Here is a 23019-nt window from a genome sequence, read left to right as displayed (position 1 = left end):
TTTCTGTGGTTAGGAGTATGCTAATTGAAAGCATATTCTTTAATAAGGCTCTGCAAAAGCTACACGCCTTCAGCAAATGCCCTGAGAAGGAATCTCAAAGTCAACCCTGAGATGGCATGTGATGAAAACATGCTTGGCAACTTTCTGTGAGAACATTTACTTGAGTTAATCCAGCGATTGAGGAGATAATCCTCTCACTTGACTGTCTGTCATTGGCTCTGGATGAATGAGGCGCGCTACCGTCTTCCTCCTATGGAGGGCAACATTTTCCTGGAATAAAACTGCAGCTGTGGCAGCAGCTCCAACAAAAGCCATCTCTATCAAACAATAACAGTGGATGGGAAAAGCAATATCAAATGGAATAGGCCAAGTAATCTATAAAATGGCCCAGGCAGGATTTTATACCGGTCTACTGAGCCATATATCTGAAACAAGCCCAGATTGGGTGTTTCAGGATTAAATTTGACCTCTGTCACAGATGAGGCTGGTTTCATTTCCTGGTTGATAAGAACTGTATCCATCTAGATATGACAGAATTTATCACCGTCAACATGTAAAGCTTGAGACTGAAAGGACTGCGATAGGCTATTGATTTCAACACACTGTATGCACTGAAATAAATGAAAAATCGGGGATAAAAGAAATAGCAAACGTCTAATTTATGTGTTGTGTGCAGCTCAGAGTGCCTTCTCCCTGCTCCTTCTATGGAGACTCATATGTCTAAAATTGTATTAGAAGCAGAGGAACCCAGAATGAAGCTTGCCTCTATAATTGGACAGCATTAGATGGTAATGGTATTCATCCGAGCTGAATTACTAGAAGACTCAAACCCCCCTGATACCCTCCAAGATCCACAGAGGACTCTAAATTAATTAGAGACCTCTGCCTCTCCTTGTTGTGCTTGCAATGCTGTCTCCCATAAAAGAAAAGCTACAGTAGCAGTGTTATCAGGTTAAGTGCATATGAGTGCGAGTAGCCTCTGAGTCTGTAGAATGTCCATCTGCGACTGTATATGTCTGTGCATTAATGCAGAGGTTTGGGGGTACAGTTCAGGGGGCTCAATAATCTCTTCATTACACAGAAACCCCCCCTCCTTCAGTGGGAGCTCTTTGCCTAATCAAAGGGGCCAGGAGCGGATCTCTGGCTCGCTGCTAAAGCAAACACCAGGGACACAATACACCACACAGGTTCTTCATTCATAAATAAAACATGCCACTAGGTTGTTTGTGTGTGTGTGTGCTCATCAGCAAGACTGAAGTCAAATGAAAGTGTAACACGAGGACGATGTGGCTGGCACATACAGTATCATGTATTAATGCCAGCTCAGATGCACTACACTAAAGATGAACATACATCATTAGGACAAAAGTGTGCAAAGTATTATTCATTTATTCAATGTATTTCCAGTTCAAGGACACACTATTAATTATGGCGCCTGACAAAGATGAAAAAAGAAGACGTGTCTGTGTTTCTTCACGAGGAGAAATTCACAGCAGCATATGTTTTCTGAAATGACTTGTTATAGAAATAAGGTTGAGTCTAAACAGTGTTTTATTCACTAAAAATCTGTGTCCTATGTCCCCCAGGGCTCCATCAATTCAATTATCATGGAGAGCCTCTACATTAGAGTGTACCACTTCTCTCTTAGACAGCCGCCGGCACTATAGCAAATAATACACACACCCCAGGAATATGCTAAATCATATGAGTGGCCCATTTATCATTGCCAAGGGAGCTCCCCCACCCCACCCACGCACTCCCGAGTCATTCAGTCAGCCGCACAAATGCACTCCGGAGAGTGGGTGAGAAGGGATGGTGTGGAGATGCGATTTGAGCCTGGCTGTCAGCACTCGTCAGCCAGTGAATGTGCCAAGCGATGGGGGGACCCCATCTCAGCCCTCGGCCCTGTCCATGGCTGATAAGGCCAATCTGTGGAGCACCTGAGCTCCCCCCCCACACACAAAACCTCCACGCTGTCACACATCCTCCAAACAGCTGTCAGAAACACACATGAAGGTCCCTCAGCGATGGAGGTCTGTGAGGACTGAGCTTTTCTCCCTGTCTTTTAAAGCTGGGAGCCTCTCAAAACCTCACTTTATCTGCTGAAAGCACACTACAAAGGATGTCCATCTTTAAGGTGCTTTTTATGGTACTTTAAACCTTAATAAATCACTGTTAGATCAAAGTTCACACCTTAGATTAATTACCGCAAACTAATTAAATCACGGTTATGCCGAATGGAGGTCCTGGTGGAGCTGTGCTCAAAATCAAGACGACCATTCATTCTCTCTCCCTGTGTGGCTCGTCCAACTTGGAAAGCTTTGACTCAGCTTGCACAGGATGAACATCAGTTGTCTCTGAGTTATGTTCTACTTTTATCTAGAATGTTTCTGTGAAATTTGACCCAGTTAAGCACAACTGTCCTGTGGCTCAGTTGTTTACTTTACAGAATGTTAATTAATGGAGTAATTATACTAAAACACTACACTCTTAATCTGGTTTCTCCTTGTGTTAACGATTCATTTATCTCTTGTTACATGCTACATATCTGTCAAAAACAGGAGCACACTACATACTACAATCAACACTGGCACTGGATATAAATCTCACAGTGTGGACTGGTCCAATATAAACCACGAGTGTTTTCACACCTGAAAGTCTGAACCATGCTTCATGTTTTTGTTACATTTGATCCAGTTAGTTTTGGTTTCACGTTGACCTGCCTGCTTCTGGTCATCATCACCACCTTCTGATGCGTTTCCCTATACCTGACACTGATTGGTTTATAGACAGGCAGGCAGTGTCTCACGTCAGTGTGTTGTCAATTCCACTTCTCAGAAAAAACTTTATGAATTCTGGTATTTTTCTGTGTTTTTACAAGTTGACTTCTGATTTTGTCGTCTCCTCCTCTCCCCATGTGCCACCACAGCTCACTTTACATCTCCTCTGCTTACTTTTCTTCCTCTATCTTCTATGAAAGGTGTTTTTACACTGCAAATGAACCAAACCATGGTTCAGTTTGATCTAAACAGAAACCACCTCTTTTGGTCGAACCAAACTTTGGTCCTTTGGTCCAGACACTAGTCTGAGGCAAACAAGGCAGGCGTGAAAGCCTGGGTTTCCTCAGTTACCTGCATCTGAAACGGAATTAGCAACAAGGAGATACAGGTTGAATGAAATGTTTTATTTGTTGAAAGTAAAGACTGAATGACTCAGAACTAAATAACTTGTATAGACGGCTGTTCAGTCCTCACGGGCAGCCAATTTCAAAGTACAATTTACTTGATGCAGTGTTACAAACTATGTCACATACAATCTTGCAGACTGTAGCACATGGAAAATCTGTTTTCATGGACAGAAATAGCTGATTCCTATCTCAGCTCCAGGGGTTATTTTACCATACAGTGCCACTCGCTTCCCACTTTATATTCAGAAATGCAGCAGCTCCCTTCTTTATCTTCCTAACTTCATTTTCTACATGAAATACTCTGGAGAAATCTGATTTTTAAATGAGTCAGTTCCACAATTAAGCCGAGTTCAAGCAAAAAACAATTCCCTTTATCGTTCACATGTATGCTTTACTCAGCCATGAACAAATCGAACGCTGTAATCAGCCCAAACATCCAGGGAAATAACTGAGTGTGAGTCGACTGCATGTGTGAGGCTCGTATCTGTTTAAGCTCAGATATCACAGAGCGTCCACACAAACCCAAAGAAAAATAAAGTGAGTTTCTTTCAAAGCCAGATCGTTTATTTTCACATGTTGTTTAGACAGCCGTTTCCAGTGGTCATAATCTTACCTAACAGTTTTAAATGCCTTTTTAATAGAGAGCCCAGCCCCCCCTTCAGCAGAGCAGGCGTTACGAGCCTTTACGAGCCTGCATACAGACCTCTGTTTTCTGTGTTTTCTGCCTGACAGGAAACCCAGCATCCTGCCTCTGACAGACTTAACTTGCACTTCGAAGTGGCATCAAAAGAGAGCAGGGGGACGTGGAGCAGCCCTGCCCCTGCACCACGCCTCTGGGCTGGGGTGTGAAGAATTCCAGGGAAAACCTACAGCGGCGATGAGGCCGCTGAATGAGTGGTTTGACTGGAGACAGACAGGGCAGGCTTGTTGGAAAGAAACTGAGGCCCTCACAGAATAAACCATGACCTGTGCTCTATCAAACACCTAACGGGAAATCCACTGTTTTTCTTGTAAGAGTTTTAAAGATTGCACTCAGCAGATCAGGCCAAAAACACCATGTCCAAGCCCTAATATAAAGTTTAAGACACAAACAGCGGTTGAAGACAGACCATATCGCTTCAGACTAATAACAAATGCATCTTGTGTGGCCATATTTGTGGTGAAATACTTTGCAGATGGTCATACCCTGAGCCTGATTGCCCAGCATATTATTCAAAAGGTTTCACGCGATTCTCCCAAATGATCCATAACAAAAGAGTGTTGTACTTTTGCACTGCCAGTAGCCGTCGTGTTTCACAACAGGAGACCCAATTAAAACACAGCCTCCTCTGTAAACTGTGTTGTAAATGCTGTCTCATTCACAGCTGTGCAAGTGAGACCCGAGGCTTACGATTGCAGCAATCATAAAGACGCCTTTCACATTCTTCTTCTACACAATGTGCTGGTAATGGTACGGCATGGCGTGCCCTCACAGAGGTACACAGCAGAAGCAACCGGCACAGGAGTGCGATGGGTGGCTCTGCTGCTTTCTGTTTCTCTGATCATGTTACACAGAAGACGCTAATGGATGTAGAGAGAGGAGGCAGAGGCAGGGAACAGAGGCTGTTAAAGAGAGGCATCAGATACAGAGCCACTTCAAAAGTCCGTGGCTGTTTTAATCTGTCTCTCCGGGTTAGTCCCTTGGCAGGCGAAGATGGGGGGTTGGGGAAGCCGAGTCGGGGCATGGAAGTGGGCGTCAGAGTGTGGGGGTCTGCGGGGCACAGGCTGGTGCGGCTGGTGAGCAGTTTCCCACTTCACACCACCAGCACTTTGACAATTATCTCCTTGATGCAGCACCCCCCCCCCCCCCCCCCCCCTCCATTTCTATTGAAGAACTGTGCCTGAGCTGCGAAGCCTCCCAGGAATGCCAGGGAGAGAGTGCAAGGGGACTCCAACGGGGATAATCCCAATTTCAAATGGAGCTTAGTGATATCCCCCCCTCCTCCTTTTCTTCCTCCATTCTCCCCCTCCTCACCCTCCTCCTGTCTGGCACAGATAACTCATCCCTCTCTCTCTCTCGACCCCGTGCATGCGCAGACAGCAATTCACACACCCCTCTAAAGTAATAATTAGCATGTCATGCACTCGCGTGAGTCTGAGAGCCGGGCCTTCAACAGAGTCTCACAGCGTGGCGAATGATATGTTTTTCTTCAGTTTCGGCTGCGCTGAGGTCAGAGGATGCAAGGTTAGCATTACAGGAGGAGGCACCGACACATGAAGGTGCAACCTCAAGAATTGAGGTTGAGTGGAGCTGGATCTTCTGTATGCTACATGTGTTGGAGTCATGCCACACCTGACCTGTACGGTGTAGCTCAGAGCTCCATTTCTTGTAGCATTAACTCTGCGACCATGCTCTTTTTGACGGGTCCTATCCTTCTCTGACTGTCCACCATTATTTAGGAAGAACTGCAGACTGCACCTATTTCTTTGTGACCTCTTTGTGACCACCAGGCAAGACAGGTAAACCCATACAAGCGCAAACTTTTTGTTTCCATTGTACTCCATGCAGCGCTGATGACAGTCAGCAAAACTACTACACTGTTCCATGAATGACTTATCTGTGAGTCCATGTTACACTTCATTTGTGGGAGGTTAAGGCTGTAATCCAGGCTATGAGAAACAGTGCTGTTCACATGACTCTGGGTCATGCAAGTGATACCTAAGGAAATCAATACAGAGCCTTCTTGTTTCACATACACATGCATGACTGGGGTGACAGTACGAGGAGTCAGACAGAGGTCAGAGAGGAGGGGAGGTGGGTGAAAAAAGGAGGCCTCGTCCTTATTTCGATGTAAACAAATCCTGGACGTGATGGCCATCTCAGTCTGCAATCTTCTCCTTTTATGCTGAATTATCCAACTGTATATTTACAGTTTCAGTGTCTACATTTCTGAACTGATGCAAATTAAGAGAATAAGAGATCTTCTCTTCTCTGTGAACCCATAACGTACAGTTAAACCCCTCTGCAGTGCAGCTACTGTTTCTGAAATAAATCTAAGCCTCAATGACAGCAAGAATCTGCAGTGCTGAAGTGCCCTGGAGCAATATGCTGACTCCATGCCCTGCTCTAGAGGCACTGTTCTGTATGTGACCCCGTGTTTTGACCTCCTCAACCGTGGGGAGAGGTGAGAAAAAAAACAAGCATTCCTCCTTCAGGGATCAATAGAGAATCACACACAACAGTGTGAAAATCTCAGAGTGTATCAGCCCTTGTGTGCTGTTGCTTTAGGCCTGCTGCCATAAAGAGAATCAGAGGCGTCACTGGGGTGCAGCCGAACAGCTGGGCCTGTGGTTAAAGCCTCTGCTCGGAGGCTGCAATCAGCTGAGCCGAGCCCCATCACACGGTTCAGCTTTTCACTTTCTGACCTCCCTTAGACAAACATACAGTATTCACACATTCGCAAACAGACAGAAAGATAAGCGGTATTGGACACGTATATGTGTGCAGATCTCCACCTCCCAAATTCTTTCCCCTCCTTTCACAAGTTCTCTTGACAAAGAAGTGAAAGCACAAGATCAGCAGTTTCCAGTAAAGCAACACAGCAGCGGCCTTGTAATGTTACACAACCCGACCATGCATTTGAATACCTGTTGAGCAGGACATCAAGCCTCAGTGCTGTTTGACAAACACAGAAAACTGTCACTTAACACCTGGATTCTGTGCCTTATTTTTTTGTTGTTTTTTTCAATTCTCCAGAACTGTCTTCTATAAGATCAACTGATAAACTGTTGAGACAGTAAAGATTGACTTTGGCCGATGTGATGGTTTGGCAGAGCGTGACCGAGTGTGTGTGTGGGTGTGTGAAGTGAGCATACTGTGGCTATTTTGGCTTTGTGCAGATTACAGGGACGAGCGGCTCCACTGTACTTTACCATTGTTCCTTCGCTCTTGCTCCGTGCAACTTCCCTCTGCAGGCGAGCCACGGCCAGCTTTTCCCTAAACCAAAAAAAAAAAAAAAAAAAGGGGGGGGGGGGGGGGGGGGGGGAGAGAGAAAATGAGAGTGAGTCAACGTGTGATCACTGTTTAAGGAGTGAGACTGACACCTGTATCTTTAAGTGACATTTATAACATGTTTTTCCCAAGAATTTCTCTCTTGTTAGGGAGAAAAGCAGTTTTTAAACTAATCACGAGACTCTCACACTCTCCATTAAAATACACATTTCCTTCAGAGGCAGCTAATCAGTTATCTGATATTTAATTAAAGTCGATATAGACTCAGTATATGAGAAACCAACACTTCTCTCTCTTCCATCTTTCTCTGTCTTCTGCCAAGCAGCAGAAACCACACAGGCCTGCCAGCAAATCAGCAGACACACACACACACACACACACACAGAAGATGGGGTCGTCCGCTAACCACACAAAACAGAGAGCTTGCAGTTCTGTCCAGACAAAAATAGCTCAGAGGAAACAAAAAGCAGGGCATCTTCGCGCCAGACACACACTCATAACAGACTCACTCTCCCATACTCAAACACACACACACATACACACAAATACACACACGTGAACTGGGCTAAACAAAGAAATTGACTGTGCGCGTCCAATCCGTTTCCCACGTGAGGGCATTCCAGACTTTAATGGGATAAATCTTGGCACACTAGCACGGATAATAAAGAACCCTGTTTTATTGCCTCTCCTGAGGTATCACAACAACTGGAACACAAGAGAAACGCTGCTCCGGGACAACACAGCCTGCAGCTGACAGTCAGAGATGAGACATATACGCTTGTTTGTCATCCTCCGAGTGTTTTTTATCCAAATTTCAGGAAAGACAACAAATGTTCTGAGGGAGAAAACACCTCCTGTGGCAGCGCAACATGTGTCTGAATCTTCGTAATCCCCTGGTTGGAGACCAAAAGTCATTAATTCAAATGTTAAATGCAGCATTCAGAAAGATGTTAATACAGTGTCCATGCAGTGTATTGACACAAGGGGCACATGAGCTGCCAGATGTCCCCCAATTACCACTCGCATGTACATAGCCAGGTATGCAAATAAAGCCATTAATTAAGCTAATGAATGCATGAATTAGCAAATATTTAAGATAAGATGAACTTAATTGTCCCAAAGGAAATTGTTCTTGAACTCACAAACCAAGATACCAAAGTACAAAATAATACAAAATAAAACATGTTTTTGTACACAAGTCAATACATTAATTCTCCAAAATAAAAGTCTCAAAGCACTGATGAGCTGCTAATAAACTCTGTCACATTATCATCCTCCAAAATAAAATCAGGACATCTACTATATACAACAGTAAAGCTGAGGTGTGAGTATTGTTCTTGAGTCTCACCTCATATGGGACCTAATAAAGGAGTGTATACAGCAGACAGCCACGAATAATCACAATCACCTGCACATTTTTCACATTTCTTCATCGGAGCAGACACCCAAAGCCCCGCCAGCCTCCCCTAACCCCCCAAAAATAACTCATGACTAACATCTCCTCGTCGCCTTCGACAAGACAGCATTGTTTCTGAGCGGCTTACCTGTCGGGAAAAACCCCTGGTGATTAAGACACAGCTGGGTTGATGGTATGGCTGATGGGATGAATCGACTCGTCTGGGCTAAAAAAACGAACTAATGCCGCTGCTGGTGGAAGGCATTCTCACCGCTGCGTTCCCTCTAATGGGGGAAAAGACTTGAATTAGGTGCAGCCGAGCCTGGCACACCGATTGTGAAACACATGGTGCGGTTGTGTCAAATCTGGGAGGAAGTCGAGCGAGGGCTGTAAGACGAGGGGGGTGTGTTTGGGTGTGTGTATGTTGTGCTTGAGTTAGTGTATTCGGGTTTGTGTGAGAAGTTTGTGCCTTCAGAAATGTAGGTGTGTGGGTGTGTATGTGCTGTGGGACCATTCATAACTGTGTAATATGTGTGTGTGAAAGTGTGTGTGCTCCATACCTGAGACTGACTAATTTGCTCATGTTCCAGTTACACAATGTGTCTCTTCCTATTACCACATACTGTATGCTTACAGCATTACGCTACCTTGAGGAAAAAAAAAGGTCTCTGGAACTTCTCAGTGCAGATATTGTTTTGTTAAACAGGACTGGCCTGGCATTCCTCCAGTCTGTGTTATGGCTGAGCGTCAGAGCCTGTAAGGGGTTAAGTTTCAGGCCACTTATGCACAGGCATGTTCCAGGAGCGACGGAGCATGAGCCAACTGCACCTCGGGAAAATCATCTCCAAATATAGAGCAATTTGACATTCTGTGTTAAACATAATTATAGTAATTGGCAGGAGCAGTAGTCAAAACAGTATTCTAGTGCTCACCGGCGACATCCAACTGATGCTGGCGTGGAGTTGTATTTGAGCAGCACATGAAAGCAATCTGTACTCCGCTCTGTTTACGTATGTGTTTAGACGGACATATCCCGCTCTGAGTTTGGCATTTGCATTTCAATCCCGATTGATGCGAGACATTTAGCCAATCGCTCGTTTCGTAAACTCTCAGCAGCTGTGTAAACCCCGAGCGAACGTCCAACCCAAATGCTGTTATGTCAGGAGGTTTATCTCCAAGCCATCGCTCGCAGAGGGCTGGAAATGCACAAAGTCGTGTTATAGCGGAGGGTCCCGTGCTCTGATTATGATGTTTTCATAATCATGTCAACCACAAGGGTCAGAACACAGGAACGCCTCATTTTAAAGGATAATTATTTCTATATGAGTCTTATTTTTGTAGTTACGGCCATTGTTACAAATGGTTATAATAACACCAGCCAGCAGATGACTGTATCTAAACCATATTGGGAGGTAAAATTGAAGGTGTATCAACTACAGCAAGTACTACAGGGTAGTAGTGACTTTGTCCTGTCCATCCGAGTGTGTGATGAAAGTATAAGCTGAAAGTTGACTGTGTATAGATTCTTCCTCCTCCTCCTCACTGTTTTTCTTCCTCTTTGAGCCCCATTATAAAGCTCGGCTAGGTAAACAGCCAGCAGCCAATCACGAGCTGGGGTGTTGACATGGACCTCCTGCGGGTTTTCCAGTGACCTGGAATCACCTGAGAGCAGCGGTGGTGGGGAGCCCAGCTTTGATAGCAGCTCCCAACTACAACACCACAACTCTCATGTCAAGTTAATGTGACAAACAGACACAATATTCATTTAATTTAATGTTAAAATGCACAGACTGAGCTTTTAAAACAAGGGTTATGTTTTTAAATCTTGAGAAACTTACATTTTTGCTCATTTTCTTACTTGACACCATTTCCTGTCCACCCACACACACCTCAAAGTTTTCCCTCCTTTCTACGTGTGCGATTCCAGCAGCATCCCTTCTCTTTGAGATAAAACAGCCAACGTTGACGGTGACACCAGCCTCGTTGCGCTCGTTGCAGCAGATCAACCCTGTTTCCTCTACTCTCATTCAGTGACACTGTGTAAACCCTCTGCGACGCACCGGCCTGTTTTTGTTTCGGAGCGTCGCAGAGCATGCAAAGACACGATCTGTCAGGGCTGAGGGAGGATCAATCACAGCGAGACGGCTTTTTTTGCCAACCTGAGCTGACACGTTGGGCCCGTGCGCTTTGAACTGCATTGTGGGAGGCAGACAGTTAGCTGCTGTGTTTTCATCACTGTTATCACGGCTCCTCCATACAGGTGGTGTAATCCATTGTATATTGTTTGCAGTTAAGCACATAATGAAAGAGGGAAAAAAGTGCTGTCTCTTGCGTTTTGGTTTCCCATTTCCTTAACTGTGAACCACCTTATTATCAAGTGTGGTTAATCTCCCCTCTGTATAGGAAGATGTTAACAGATTAAACACCACATAATGCTTCAGCTTTTTTCCCCCGCAGCAGCTCCTCACACTGACATAAATACACACATCAGAATGTATAAAAGATGCATTAATATAAACCAGTATTGTCACTGAAGCTTACAGGAAGCTAAACATTTCAATCGTCGTGAACCACAAGTGTACACAGAGCGGCTGAGAGGGATGCATAAATGTTTGGATGAGAGCAGCGCTGCCATGCATTTATGTATTAGTGTCTGCACTCCTGCTGGGTTAAGAGCCCTGATACGCACGCAATCCCCGTGGCCCACATAGGGGCAGCCCGTTCAGAGGCAGGGCTCTGGCGGCATTTTTTCTCGGCCCCCGGCTCCGGACCGGTCATTCCCATCCTTAATCCTCCTATGGCCCTGTTATGTAACCTTCTGCACCGATCCAAAATTTCACTCAAGCCCCCGGTGTGGTACAATGAGCTTAGCGAGGCGTTTGATAACTTATAACATCCAACCCCAGTCTGACAGGAAAACAGAGTTACAACTGCCAGAGAGGTTATAGTCCAGATGGGGTGAAAATGACTCAAAAAATGTACTTAAATCGAATAAATTTTTGGTTTTAATTCCCATCTTAAATTATGTCCTAATGTTGTTTCCTTAAGATTTAAATGAATTAATTTCTGCATCCAATACTATGGCATCAAAACCAGCTTCAGCCCTCAGTGTAAACATTTTCATCTGTTTCATCTGAGGGGTGGGGCTCACACATCTGTGACCACTCAATTGGTCCCAATGCATTAGGCAGGTCCAATCAATCACCAAAAAGCGTTGTGGCGGACGCCCGAACAGCGGCCTGACCTGCGCCTGTTCCCACTGCCTCACCCGCAGCTGGTTCCTGACCTCCTTGTCTCCCGCCTCGGACCCCGTCTGCACCAGAGGGGGCAGCGGAAAAAGAGGAGCCACATGTCAGCACCTCGTACACCCCAAACACCCACCCACCCAGCCCGTCAGCCAGCCAGCCAGCCAGCCAGCCAGCCAGCCAGGCACAATGAGCCTTACCTCACCACGGCAGACCATCAATTATTGACGAGGTGAAATGTGATGAGGTTCTACTGTGAGCACACAAAGAACACACGCCTTTTCATGCAGCAGTGTGGCCTGATGATGGCCTTGTCAACATGTTATGTTCTTCACGCTTTGAAGAAAATTCATCACATTTTTTAAGAAATGCTTTTTTGTTTTTCATCAGATCACATTCACATGCACATCATTACTGTGAAAGTTAGTGATAAATCCCTCCCTATGATGCTACAGTTACATTTAAAACAACATGTGGCCTGATATAACTTTTCCCTTACACTCCCTTTAAATGTATGGAGTTTTGTATTGGGGGTTTGTTTGGACACGTGTGCACCGCACTGAGTAATGCAGCCAAACCAGTTGAGATGATGGTGATTAGCAAAGATTTATCCAAAGTCAACAACATGTTGAGTGCCCCGAGCTGTTTATGCTTTCGCCTCTGTGATAACATCTAGCCCTCAGTGCTTTACCAGAGTCTCAGTGCTGGATAGCTTAATTACACTGGTGCAACATAAAAGCGCCGGGCGACCTCATCATACTTTTGTATGGCATTATCTGAAAGCACATGATTGATGGATACAGTTGCAAGATTGTGTGAAAATGATTTGTTTTTGCACGAGTAAACAACTTCAGGGAGCTATCTGCACAATCCAGGGCCAAGATCAGATCAAATATATTCACTGCATCTGTAAACTTCTGAAGCAGCAAAAATCAGACATGAGGAATCCTCTGAGACTCCTCCTGAGCTCAGAGGAATGCGCTCACCAAGCGTGGATTACCCCTGCCTGACTGTCTGTCTCCCTAAATGTTTTCTTATTCCGAGAGCAGGGCCTGACCTCAATTGTTTCCAAGCCACAGACGCATTCCTGTCCAGACGAAACGAAACATTGCGGATGAGCAGATGTGCTTTAAAAATGGTTGCCTGCCCTCCCGTTCGCTGGTCTGCCGGTCTGCCTGTCTGCCTGTCTGTCTGTCTGTCTGTCGAGAGGGTTTACTCACCAGCCTGGAGAATGAGGACAGGAGCTAGACCTCGAAACACACAAGGGGCACTCATAAACACATGGATGAACACACATGTACAAACACTCTAGCAAAGAAATCCAGAGACATGCACACACACTCACACACTTTCTAAATCTTTTATATCCAAAACATAAAAGAGAGACGACTCCACACTGCTGCTGGACCTGAACAACCGCAGATATGAAGAAGATGTGTTGATACAAAGCAACAGAGAAAGAGATCAAGCAAGTTGCCCCCTCCAAAAAGAGAAAAAAACATTCACCCAGACACACCTTGTTTTGAAATCGACCTTATCAAAAGGCATCCACAGCCACATGCTCACATTCCAATAGGTAATAATGTATATTTAAGCTTTTCCACTGATGGCTGTGCAGCTTGTGTCACAGTCTGACGCATAATTGGGTTTAAGTGAAGCACCCTTCACCCTGGACTACAATTACATCATGATTTAGGTGTTTACCTGCGTTTTGTAAGGCGCATTCACACGGGATAAACAAAGCCTGTTTTCCACTGCACAGACTTATGATTCTGCCACAGTGTGTGTGTGAAGGCCAGGATTGTGTCTGAAGGAAACAGTGTTCATACCTGTTCTAAAAAAAGTCTGCCATCATAGAGAGGGGAAAGATGTGATTAATCATGCAAATGGGGATAAAGGCGCTGCCCTCAAAGGCATTTGTGGTTTTTGTACACATCCTACCAAGAGGAAGTGGCAAAAATAATTGTGTTTCTCGATGCTGCACACATGACCGAGCGTAAAGTTGGCATTGTTGTGGGATTCGGGACAGAACTCGTCCAGACGTAGCCTGTCCAGTTCTGTGCTGTTGAATGATCTGACAAGCACTTTACGTGAAGCAAACTGATGACTTTGTCTGGCTAACTGAAGGCTGCAGAGGCTGGAAATGAACTCCAGAGGTTAATATCACACTCAAAAATCACAAAGAAAAAAGGCCTGTTTGTTTGTTTGTGACTGCTACTTCCTCTCAACCTCCAAAACCTGTTAACAGCTGCAGCCTTTATCAGTGACACAAGCAGCAATGACAAGATTTTAGAATGCCCTTTCATGCTACTGAAAAGCTCTTTATCAGGCAGTTTAATAAGATACAATGCAAATTTCTGTGGTAAAAAGGCACCCACATGCCATATGTAAGTCACATGTCTCGTGCATTGTTCTGTGTTTGACACCTTGGCTGGCCCGGGTTGAAGTAATAGCTGAGCGGGGATTCACATTTACTACTGTACCGTAATACTAGAAGGTTCTGCTGACTCATGGAGACCATGCAAAATGCTGCAGGGTATTTTACGCCGGCCGTCAGCACACCATTTTCAGAGGGACATGGCAAACAGTGGACCTTTACAGAGGCAGACAAATGGCTGCTTCACATACAATAGAGACAAAAGTACAGTAAACAGGCACACTCGAGCCAAGGGTCTGCCATCTCCACTGCTGTACATGTTGCTGGGCAGCTGTTGCAGAAGTTACCTTTGTGATTAAGTTATCTATTCTGCAGACGTCACATGTTCAGGTTGTTGAATCACTTCATTTAGATTCATCTCATAGCTCCCAGTCCTTTGATAAGTAACCTGAAAATTGTTCAAACAGCTCCACTTGCTGATGGGTTCAAATTGAGAGACAGGGATAAAAGGAAAAACATGTTTGGTTCTGGCACTTCTCTCCTCAATCTTCTCTCACAGGAGCATTGCCATAGCGTTCTCATTCTGCTGCTCTGGCATGCCGGTAATCAAGTAATTAAAAGTTACTGCACTCATTGTAATTCACTCTAAGTAAAGAGTGTCACCAAATGGCTTAAAGAACTTAGGTGTTTGGGTAAGAGTTTTACTGCATGAAGGTGAAGCTTCTCCAGCAGCCCTTTATCCATTTCCTTTCCAGCTGCGCCAACACCTCCAGCCACTGGACGAGGTCCTGCATGTTTCTCCCGCTATTATTCGGTGATTTACAGCCAAAAAAGTGGGGAGCTGAAAAGTTTGTTGACATTCCCTGCCCCGCACAACCTCAAACACAACGCTGACCCCCTTTTCTGACCTCGTAAACGGCTGAGAGCATCGCCATGACAGGAGGAGAAATATAAAACAAGAGGGAGCGCTCACAAAGTGGGATTTTTGACTGCTTTAATCTGCAAACTTGTGAGATGCATGCGCCTGTGAAAGCATGTCAGGAGGAAGGCCGTGTGTGGTGAACAAGGACAACACTATATTATCTTGTAAACTGTTGGCATGCAGGACGATGACCTAAAAAACTAATCCAATTTGGGGCTTTTTCCTCCAAGAAAAAGAAACACTTGTAGGGGTTTTAAGGCACGAATATGAGAGATATCAATAAACACTTTAATAAAGGGAAAACAAAACTTCCTCAAACAGCCATTATACAAATACAAATTATATTTTATGCCAGCTCTAACTGGAAAACAGGCAGTTTAAAAGCAGAAAAAGGTCCACCAGTCTTTGCACCTTGGTGAACTCATATGGAGCGAGCTCATCCATTTAGAAACCACAAAAATGCTCCGGCTCTAATGCCATCGCTGAGCAGTCAGCGAGGGTGTCTGGGCAGAGCTTTGTCTCCAGGCAAAACAGTCAGTGCATGCAATAAGCCACTGATAGCTCGCAAATAAAAGCCTTTTATTGGTTATAAATTCTGTCGGACCATTAAACTTTATGCTTTTCCTGAGTGACATTACCCTAAGTTTAGCCAACAGGAGACAGAGAGAAAAGACATCTAATAGTAGCCTTTTTTTTTCCAGATTTCCAACTTGTTAACATTCAGTGAGACTTCAGCTGGAATATAACATCTTCTGGTTCTTTGCTTCAAAAATACACAACCTGGCAAAATGTCAAAATCTTTCTTGAGCTACCTTCAGATGCTGTTTTCGCAAAAAAATAAAAACAGGTTCATACCAGCCCCAGGGAGCTCTGGGGGACTCTGACTGTTTTTAAAGTTCCCACGTGCTGTTCGTGGGGGAAGATAAATGTAGAGCAGGCTAAGGGGAGGAATGCATTCAAAGCACCCTTAATTGAGCTGGATGGCCTGCAGTCACAGAGAGCATCTCAACAAGGCTCAGGCTGGCGAGATCCTGAGATGTGCCTCACACGTACACATCATTAAACCGGCTGCTTTGGCTCACGGCTCCACGGTGCCCATGAACACTGAGGAGACAGTGGGAATTACATGGGAAAGTTGTCTGGAAGGAGCCCCCCCCACCAACCCCTCCTTCAAAATGAAAGTCCCCTGGCTGTCAATGAAGGGGAAGTGCTCCCATGCTGAGGCCCACTGGGCCGGCCATTGAACAGGGGAACATTCCTCAGTAATTCAGTTTGACCTGAACCCAATATGCTAGCTGAGGGTCACCGAATACAGAGCGCCACATACGGGGAGGAGACGAGAGGGGAGGAGGAGAAGTTGGGAAAATCGGATGTAGAGGAGTAAGAGGCAAAGTGATGGACAAGGCTCGGAGGGGTGGAAGGAAAAACAAAGGCACATGTCAGTGTGATCTGCTGGAGTAGTCTTAATTTTGTTGACTGTATTATTCGTCAGATTCTTTTCCGGGCTGGTATTTTGGGGAACGATTATCGCTCTTAATAATGCCAACTGGCAGAGCATCTGGCAGCCAAAACGTCACAGTGTACACTTTCTGTTGTAATTGATGAACTTTTCACATCCGTCTCTTTAGAGAGAATTTGCTCTGGCATCACACAGCTTACAACATCATCTAGGCCATGTTAGACCTCTGCCAACTTCTGCCCTTCCACTCAAACGCAGAACAAATGCGTCTGTCTCGTGACTTTTAAATCAAAACTGCTTAAATGTGGGACACATGATGTAGTAATATGTTGGTCAAACAGGAACATGGCAGCAGGGAGAGAATAATAATAATAATGTGGAGAAATGGCTGCACTGTGGCGTGGTTGAGGATGGAGAGAATTACAGTTTTAATTCTATAAAATCAAATCCCTCCACTTGGCAATCCTCTTATAAGTAATCCCCAGGTAGGTTTCAGAGGGCAGCGGGCTCAAACTGCCCAGTGCAGCAACACATCTGCCCTGGTGGCAGGATGATATCACTGGCTGCTGCTCTGCTCTAAATAAAGGCTTTAAATGGACACTGCCCGAGCAGATACTGGACCAAATGGCTGAACTGTAGCATTTGGTAACTAATGATGATTGCTGTTGTGCATACATAGAAACTGAAATAAATATTTGATAGATGTGTGACCTGGTTGTGATGGATTCAAGCTTTAAATGCATGCAAATTGTGCATTTAGCGCATGGTGTGATGCATGTAACTCAGTCAGGGATGAGATCAATTTCCTTCAGGACAGAGATACTTTACTCAACAAGACATTACTTCTTAAGGGTGATAGGTCACATGGCTGCTGCTGATGAAACTTCTTTAAGGCCAAGACCTTGAAATACCCCTGAGCACCTCAAGGTTTAGGGCACTTATACACTAATATTGGGAGTTTGAAATTCAGTGGTGCTGCTGTAAGGTCAGTAAAGGTCAGCCCAATAAACAACTTTCTCTAAAGCTATGTTAGATTCCTGAAGCAGTACGAGAAAATAAGCTACTTGACTGTTGTTGTTTGTTGTCCTTCGCCAACATTCATTGGCGTCGCCAACCATAAAGCATCCACTCCATGGCAGATGCTATTTTTTGTCCTCATGTTGGGAAGCACCCGTTCCCATGGCAAAAAAAAACTCAACTCCAACTCCCCAAAAAAAGACAGAATGGCATTTCTCTCTGGCACTTTGACAACACCAGCAAGAGAGTGATGATACCTCCCATACTCTCCCATGCTCCCATTTTCGTGTTCCCTCGCAGTTGTGTTTTTAGAGATAACAAATGCAGCTAAAAATACAAAGCCAGTGTCCATAATCCTTACAGTTGGCATCCTTTAGTTAGTTACAAGCATCCTAGCCTCTTTCTGCGTACTGTAAATATGGCCGACAGTGAGGAAAGACCCCTGACCTGCAGTGACTTTGACATATGGACACTGGTGCTGCAGCACTTCACGCCACATTAATAAGGAGCTGCAGAGAAGATGACCAAAACAGAGAGACCATATCCCCCATAATCCATATTCTCCACCACTTAGCTGTATCCACACCCAGTCATTTCAGTGTGGGATTAGTGGGCTGGAGAGAAAATCTTAATCTGCCCGAGAGTGAGAGAGAGAGAGAGAGGAAAGAAAAGAAGTAGAGGGAGGGGGAAACAGACATTCCTGCACATACAAATCCCCTGCAACGCTGGATTGTTTTACCTCTGCTTAAACGACGGGTATCCACTTCCTTCTGTTATCAATCAGAATCAAAGTGTTTTTGTTTTTTTTAACGCAGCGCCCCGGCCCCATGCTGTTGCCACTAGCAACAGGACACGCGATTCTGCCCCCCCCACCCCCTTTCCACCCCTCCTTGGAACTGGCTAATAGGGCTCAGTGCAAATCAGAGATCATCCCCTGCACATGTGTACAGCGCTGCTATATGAAATGTTCCCTCCTCTGGGGAGTATTAGGAAAATTGCAGCTCAGGACAATGTAAAGACGGCTGAGGGAGGTGAAGCCAGGAGGGGAAAAATCATTAAGCCTCCTTGAATCAGGTATAAGTAAAAGCTGAGTGTGTGTGTGCATGTATTCTTCTGAAAACAGAGATGTAGATACCCAGAATCAATCAATGAGACAGTAAAATCATGCAGTAGCACGGGAATTAAATAAAGCAAGTTTGTCATGCCGTGTATGCTGACGACTGTCCGCTTCTTACCCAGGTGGAGATGCAGCATCCTGGTGCATTCAGAGGACACACATGGTAATCCACCAGCACGCTTCCCTCCTGCTCTGCAGCTGCTACCCACTGATCCCGCAGATGATAAAGTTTACATCCACAATGCAGCACTGCCGGCTCTGCGCTGCTCCCTGCCTGCCTCTCCACCACTTGACTGGGACCAAACTGCCTCTCTCCTCTCCTCCCCTTCTCTCTCTCTCTCTCTCTCGCTCTCTTTCTCAGCTCACAAATCCCCCTCGCTTTCCTTCCTCCTACTCCTCGTCTCTTCTGTCCTCTACCCTCCCCGTCTCTCTAAATCTGGCGACATGCATTGACTCTCTCCCCAATGCTGCTACCCTCTTCCTTAACGTTACATACGCTCTCCCTCTGCACTACGCTCTCTCTCACTAACACACACGCTCTGAGGCTCCTCTCCACACACAGCCGCTGCGTGCCTCCCCCCCGCCCACCCCGCCTCCTGGCTTTATCTTTCCTCTGAATATTTCTCTCCTCAGTCTGTCTCTGCTTCTATCTCTCTCTCTCTCTCCAGCTCTCTGGCTGCGTCCCTCCTCCTCGGGCTTGCGGGACGTTTAACATGTGTTCAGGGAGAGACGGCTGCTCTGCTGCCTCTGTGAAGGTGGCTCTTTCCTCAGGGGAGGAGGAGGAGAAGCGAGGCTGGTGTGGGGGTTTGTATGAAGGAGGAGGAGTTTTTTGCGGGGTGACAACAGTGTCGAGGAGGGGGTTTAACTCCAACAAGGGGACGTGAACAGGCAAGCGGCAGCCGGCTTGTGATGTTCTGCTAACTGGACTATTTAAGTAAAGAAAAAAAGAGGGGGAGAGGGTGACAAGAAGACAGATAGGAACGACGGCAAAAAAACAGAAAGACAAAGAGAAATGAAGCACATCTAAAGGCAAAAGTTCACACACACAAAAAGTGATGGAAGTCATTATGTGAAGAATGAAGGGCAGAAAGCTTCAGAGAAATTTCAGACCTGGGCAAATGCAATGGGCATGCTTGACATTTCTGGAAAGTTACAAAAACTGTCAGACACTAACTTCCCCAATTCCAGCATTTGAAACTCAGTTAGCCTCTAAGCTGACTAAATGCTAAAAGCGCCTCTCTGTTACAGCGCTCCATCCACGCTTGACACCCAAAAAATTGAGCTTCTCTACATCTGAAAACGCTGGCTGCCTGTTTTAGCATGGATGGAGGGGGAAAACAACACACTGAAAGAAAGAGAAGCCGCTGACAAAAGGCAGACAGGGACAACCGGGGAAGAGATGAAGATCAAGAGAGCGAAGGACAGAAAGTGAAAGCCAGAGAGGCAAAAAAAAGGCTGAGAAAGAAAGAAAGAGAGGGAGAGAGGGAGAGAGGGAGAGAGAAGTGCTTGGGTCCGCCTGAGCCGAGTGACGGACCAGGCTCCAGCCCATCTGCTGCAATCACAATCAGTCTCAGCTGAATGGCTGTGACAAACTGCAGCCTGGAGCCCACAGCTTCAACCAGGCAGGACGCCTGCGAGGGCCGAGGGAGATGAGAGGAGGGGGGGGGTGAGGAGGCAGAGGAGGAAGGGAGAGAAGGGGGGGGTACCCTCTATTCTATTGTCTGCTCCGCAATAGGACCAGTGCGAGATGGGGGCGGGCACCGGAGGGGTGAAAGGGGGAATTAAAAGGGTCCCAGTGACAGGAGCGCCCAGTTAAAGAGGAGGAAGAAAAGGACGGGGCTGACTTAGAGTCGGGGCCATCGCTGCCACTTTGCCCCACATTCACTGTCACTAATGCCCTAAATGACACTAACCATGTGAGAAAATTAGTTTGCAAGAGAATGGAATAGGGGGGAGGTAAGTTAGAGATGAGCGACACTGGAGATAAACATACAGGGGTGAGGGTGCAGGGAAATCAAGAATCACCCCGACAGTGATCATAAAAAAATCAACACAACCTGTCACTTTCTCGTTATCAGATGCCTCGTAAACATTTGTCATCATAAAACTCGGAGAGATTCATGATGCCTGATTATTGCGCACGTGACCTGAAATGTCATGCAGAGGGGTAATTGTGTTTCATCATAAGCGCAGCTGTCTGGCAGGGAAATCTGAATACGGAGTGAGCGTGATTTGATTCTAAGAGCAGGTGGTCACCAATTAGACACTATTGTCCCATTTGGGTGAAAAAGACAAATGGACGGCTGAGTCAGCACTAGCACGTACATATGTGCTGTAATCAAGAAATATTGAGGGCAGTGTTCCATGTTAATTTGATTGAACGGCGAGCGGCGACTCGTTGAGCGATGGCTCTTGGTGGCGGTGGTGCTTGGTGTCAGAAATGTCTTGAGCTTACTTCCCAGAATCCCCTTCTCTTTCTCAGTTTCACATGTGTTTAGGTTCGTTATCGTGAGCATCCTAGGGTGTGTATATATGTCTGCGCTCCCTAGCTGGGTGTATATGTGTGTGTATGAATGGGTTTGCGACCATAATTGTATATGTAATGTATGGGTTTGAGGATGCATGTGGCAATAAAGTGTATACAGTGTGTGTGAGTGTATATAGGTTCTCACAACTATAATTTTGTCCATTCATTAGGCTGTATATGTGCGTGTGTGTGTGTGTGTGTGTGTGTGTGTGTGTGTGTCCACTCTGTGTGCTGAGTGATCTGCTGAGCTCATTAAGGCGCTGCTTATTGCTCTGCCAGGGGTGTCAGTGACAGATTCCACTGTTTGGAAACACTCGGCCGCCCACACAGCCAGCCTGGCTCCACCACTGTCGCTCGCACACACACACACACACACACACACACACACTCTCACACTCAGGCTAGGTTAGCATTCCACAGAGAGGAGGAGGAGGGGAGGGTGTAGGGAAGGAGACAGGATGGTGCTGGGACAGTGGCTGGAGGGACGACGGGTCGATATGGATTCGTAATGGGGTGTAGACCAGGGTGGTCTGCGGGGGGAGAGGGACGCTCACGGTTGTGGTTGTGTGTGCGTGTGTGTGTGAAGTGGATGTTTGGGCACATGCAAAGGAAACGTGTGAGTGTAAGCACCTTTGAACCACCTTTAAAGAGAGGCTAGTGGTTGTGGTAGTATGTGTGTAGCGGTGGGGGAAGTATTTAGATCCTTTACTGAGGTCAACACTGTAAAAAGTTACAAATCCTGTCACTAGATGTACTTGTTTATGCCTGTGTGGGTTTTTGCCAGTTTATGTACTTATTTTTAAGCGAGTTCAAGACTCTAGTGCTAAACATGGCTTAAAAGTAATAATTCTGAGGACTCTTTTCAGAGTGTTAAATTATTGATGTATTAACATGTCGGCAGCATGTTAATGTTGTAACTTGACCAGATGGAGCTAAATTCAACCTCCTCATGTTGTTGGATACTTTAATCTATCTCAATCTGTCATATTTTATGAGCTTATCATATGTTTTGAATGTAAAATACTCAACTCCAGCCATTTAATTAAATGACATACACTGTAGTTGCACAAAATGGGAATATCTCCAAAGTAAAAGTAGATGTATTTTGTTACTCTGTGTATATGAATGTACAAACATCCTGTCCAGGGGCTCCAGCCATCAGCCACACTTTGCCTCCATGACATTAATCCCCTGCAGCTTGATCACAGATGAGTGACCAGAGGCGGCTGGAGGGGGAGGCCACCAATGCGTCACTTGAGCTCATTACCCCAACCGGGTCGATCCTGGCGTCTAGGTGTGTGTTCCGAGTCAGACGTTAATCACACGGGAGGAGGAGTAGGAGGAGGAGGAAAAAATGTTGTTTCCTTCCCGTCTCTCCCGTGCCCTGAAGACGATTAGCATGTACGCAGCGTTTGAGCTTAGCCATGCTTCTGAGAACAGCTATTTAATGTCTGATACAACGGAGGAAAAGTAAGGGGTGTAAAATCATTTGGAAAGACATCAGAGGTACTATGGGTGGGTACAATCCATCCAGGAGATATTTAGCTGTCAACATGGCTAGACTCTTTTTGGGAAGAAGGGAGGAAGGGGAGGGAGTTTTCTGCATCAGGACGAGCAAAGGAAATGCCAAGCTGTAGACAGGCAGCGTGTTTGTTTAGCCAACACAAGCCTGCTCAGGATCTACACAACAGCAAACACCCAGACAGATGCAAATCACATGACGGGTCACGCTGCAAGAGCCCTCCCTCCACAGACAGCGTGTACATGTTGTGAGTTAGTGA

The 23019-nt window shown here is 45.7% G+C and overlaps 1 protein-coding gene across 5 annotated transcripts in view; it reads right to left on the bottom strand.

Moving 5' to 3' along the window:
* The window catches only part of LOC108873052 (nck-associated protein 5), a 126512-nt gene that overhangs the window by 56311 nt on the left and 47182 nt on the right, over positions 1–23019 (bottom strand). For 3 of the 5 annotated variants that reach the window (XM_018661071.1, XM_051066113.1, XM_051066112.1), the window contains one exon: positions 7100–7163. In XM_018661071.1, coding sequence (XP_018516587.1) covers positions 7100–7163 — 64 coding nt within the window. Of the gene's footprint in view, positions 1–7099; positions 7164–8722; positions 9752–18829; positions 19262–23019 lie in introns of those variants that run through there. The other 2 variants (XM_018661078.1, XM_018661080.2) reach the window with 2 other exon arrangements.

Source organism: Lates calcarifer, linkage group LG7_2, assembly GCF_001640805.2.
Source record: "Lates calcarifer isolate ASB-BC8 linkage group LG7_2, TLL_Latcal_v3, whole genome shotgun sequence".
In the NCBI taxonomy this organism is placed as follows: Eukaryota; Metazoa; Chordata; class Actinopteri; family Centropomidae; genus Lates; species Lates calcarifer.
The sequence above is the reverse complement of the archived record's forward strand: the minus strand, read 5'-3'. Positions and strand labels throughout refer to the sequence as shown.